The sequence below is a fragment of the Rana temporaria genome, chromosome 7 (assembly GCF_905171775.1).
Source record: "Rana temporaria chromosome 7, aRanTem1.1, whole genome shotgun sequence".
NCBI lineage: Eukaryota > Metazoa > Chordata > Amphibia > Anura > Ranidae > Rana > Rana temporaria.
Genome location: NC_053495.1, coordinates 60,063,295 through 60,066,969, shown reverse-complemented (window position 1 = coordinate 60,066,969; position 3,675 = coordinate 60,063,295). Strand labels below are relative to the sequence as shown.

General features: G+C 54.3%; 1 protein-coding gene across 1 annotated transcript; it reads left to right on the top strand.

Annotated features, from left to right (window-relative positions):
- Positions 1-303: 303 nt before the first annotated feature.
- On the top strand, positions 304-3,426 carry LOC120946187 (the record flags this gene model as incomplete). The annotated part of the gene is given in 2 exon segments (XM_040361007.1): positions 304-940; positions 942-3,426. Coding segments are annotated over 2 exon segments (3,084 nt in total), but the record flags the coding sequence as incomplete, so codon positions are not given.
- Between the last annotated feature and the right edge of the window lie 249 nt (positions 3,427-3,675).

The window sequence follows — 3,675 nt, the reverse complement described above, 5'->3', positions numbered from 1 at the left end:
CTCCACGACCAACGGCGCCCTCACACCCACCAGCCGCTAGATACCAACCTCCTAACAGACCGATGACATCTAGCCCTCGCTATCCACGCCAGGAGGACAACGAACAACGCTGCTTCTGGTGCAAACAGCTGGGTCACTTCAAGCAAAATTGCCCCATGAACGACAACACCAGGTCAAATTGGTCTCAACCTGTGTACCGCCCACCAGCAGCAGCCCATTGTGTAGACTCGGCTTGGGATTCCCAGGAGCTGGGTCAGGAAGAACCATTGGGCCCCCTTTACGAAGCCCTCACGGTACAATCTGTTATTACGGACAACCGGAAACACCATTGTCAGCTGGTCATGGTTAACGGAAAAACCGCTCGAGGATTAAGAGACAGTGGGGCGACCATCACGTTGGTACAAAGACACCTTATTACTGCATCAGAGAAACCGGGGAAATCAATTGCTGTGAAAGTGGCAGGGGGGGCAGTATACCGTATTCCTACTGCACAGGTACACCTGGACTGGGGTGCGGGAGCTGGCGATGTTCATGTGGGCGTCATGAAAGACTTACCTTCTGAAGTCATCTTGGGCAACGACATTGGGCCCCTGACTTCGGCGTTCGCCTCTACCACCGCTCAGGAGGCCCACGCAGTAACCACCAGAGCACAAAGTCGCGCTGCCGAGAGCCATCCGCTTCCTACTGAGACCCAGGTAAGCCAACCCAACCTACCCTTGACTGTGGAACCCCTACCCTGGGACACCCCAGAGGACTTTGGGCGGGAGGTGACCGGAGACCCTTCCCTCAGAAAGTATCGAGAGAAAGCCAGGAGGGGCCAAGGGGGGTTAGAGAAGGAGCAATTTATCTGGGAGGAAGGCCGCTTGTACAGGCTCACCGAGACCCGGGGTAATGCCCCAGGGCCTAAGCAAAAACGCCAGCTGGTAGTTCCCCGGAACTATAACGGAGTTATTGAGGATTGGGCACGACGTACCCTTGGCAGGCCATTTGGGAATACGCAAGACAGGGTATCGGATAACCCAGAACTTTTTCTGGCCTGGGGTATCCGACGACGTCAGGGCGTATTGTCAAACGTGCGAGGTATGCCAACGTATAGGTAAAAAGGGAGACCACCCAAAGGCTAAACTAGTTTCCATGCCCATTATTGAAGAACCGTTCACAAGGGTAGCCGTGGACATTATAGGGCCCCTGGCCCAACCTAGCCGTTCCGGCAAGCGGTATATACTCACCGTAGTAGACTACGCCACCCGTTACCCCGAAGCGGTAGCTCTCTCTAACATACAGGCTGAGACTGTAGCAGAGGCCCTAGTTAAAGTATTTTCCCGAGTAGGCTTTCCCAAGGAGGTTCTGTCCGACCAAGGTACCCAATTCACGGCCGAGGTAACCCAGCAGATATGGAAAACCTGTGGAGTTAAATCCCTGACCAGCTCCCCATACCACCCCCAGACTAACGGCCTGTGCGAGCGCTTCAATGGAACGCTAAAGCAAATGTTGAAATCGTTCACAGGGGCGTACAAGGATTGGGAGCGATTCCTGCCGCACCTTCTCTTTGCCTACCGAGAGGTACCGCAGGAATCGACCGGATTCTCACCCTTCGAACTTCTCTATGGGAGGCGGGTGAGGGGGCCCTTAGATCTCATCAAGGATCACTGGGAGGGGCAAACAGAAATTGAGGGGACCCCGGTTGTACCTTATGTCCTGGAGCTGAGGGACCGCATGGAGGAATTAGCCCAGACAGTGCGAGAGAACCTCCAGGCGGCCCAACAGCGCCAGAAGGTATGGTATGACCGACGGGCTAGGCACCGGAGCTTTCAGGTAGGCCAAAAGGTCATGGTATTAAGGCCGGTCCGAACAGACAACCTCCAGGCTGCCTGGCAGGGCCCCTATAAAGTTATAGGACAGATATGCAACACTACCTACACGATAGCCAGCTGCGAGGATGAAGATGTGAAACGAACCTTTCACATCAACATGCTCAAGGCCTATCGGGAACGGGCAGAGGAGGTAGCCGCTATCTGTGCACCAGCAGGAGAAGACACAGAGACCCTACCCCTTCCCGACCTATTGGGCAGTAGCGAAGGGACGACCCAGATAGAGAAAGTCCAGCTAGGTGAACAGCTGGAGCCGCAAGAGCGGGCTCAAGCTGGCCGCTTACTAGAAGAAAAACAGGCCACATTCTCTCAGGAGCCTGGATACACACGCCTAGCCGTACACAAAGTGGAGACTCCAGGACAGACACCCCTGAGACAGCCTCCTTACCGTATCCCCGAAGCAGTCCGGGAAGGAATGCGGAAGGAGATAGATGAGATGCTTCGGCTAGGCGTAATCGAACCCTCAGAAAGTCCTTGGGCCTTGCCGGTAGTCTTAGTGCCAAAGAAGGATGGGACAACCCGCTTCTGTGTAGATTACCGGCGCCTCAACGACAAGACAGTTACGGACGCCTATCCGATGCCACGGATGGACGAGCTGCTTGACCGTATCTCTGCAGGGAAGTATCTGACCACAATAGACCTATGCAAGGGATATTGGCAGATTCCTCTAGCAGAAGATGCCAGACTCAAGTCGGCCTTCATCACCCCGTTCGGCCTATACCAATTCCGGGTTATGCCATTCGGGATGAAGAACGCCCCGGCCACCTTCCAACGGATGGTGGATCAGTTACTTGGGGGTCTCCAGAGCTTTGCATGCGCTTATCTGGATGACATCGCCATCTACAGCGATACATGGGAAGCGCACCTAGAGCACGTAGGGGTAGTATTGGATAGGATCAAGGGGGCCGGGCTGACCCTGAAACCCGACAAATGTCATTTGGGTATGGCAGAGGTACAATATTTGGGCCACCGAGTAGGATGTGGTAAGCAACGGCCAGAGCCGGCCAAGATCGAGGCCGTTGCCAATTGGCCCACTCCCCACACCAAGACACAAGTCATGGCTTTCTTGGGCACAGCCGGCTATTACAGACGCTTTGTACCCGACTATAGCGCCCTGGCCAAACCCCTGACCGACTTGACCAAAAAGAAGCTACCCCGACAAGTCCTGTGGTCCCCGGAATGCGAGGTGGCTTTCCAAACCCTAAAGACTGCTCTGGTTAATGCTCCGGTGTTGGTTACCCCAGATCCTAACAAAAGATTTATTGTCCACACAGATGCTTCAATTTTTGGACTGGGGGCAGTACTAAGCCAGATCGGGGAGGATGGAAGAGAGCACCCGGTGGCATACCTGAGTCGGAAGCTGTTGCCAAGGGAGGTCAGTTACGCCACCATTGAAAAAGAGTGTTTGGCCTTGGTATGGGCACTCAAAAAGCTCACACCTTACCTTTATGGCCGGGATTTCACTCTCATCACCGATCACAACCCCTTGGTGTGGCTTAACCGGGTTTCAGGGGACAACGCCCGTTTGCTACGCTGGAGCTTGGCCTTACAGCCCTATGACTTTACGATTCATTATCGCCCAGGCAAGCAAAACGGGAATGCTGATGGATTGTCACGCCAAACGGAGTTAACCTCGGACTAAAAGCTCTGAACCCGGCAACCCTACTGGACCAGGGAAGGTCCAACCGGGTTTGCCGGAGCAGGGAGAAAAAGGGGGGCCATTGTAAAGGACTTTTTACCTATATGCTTCAGGTTAATCCTCCCTGCTTGTTTAAGGCTGTTAATGGTATTTACCCTTCTGCAG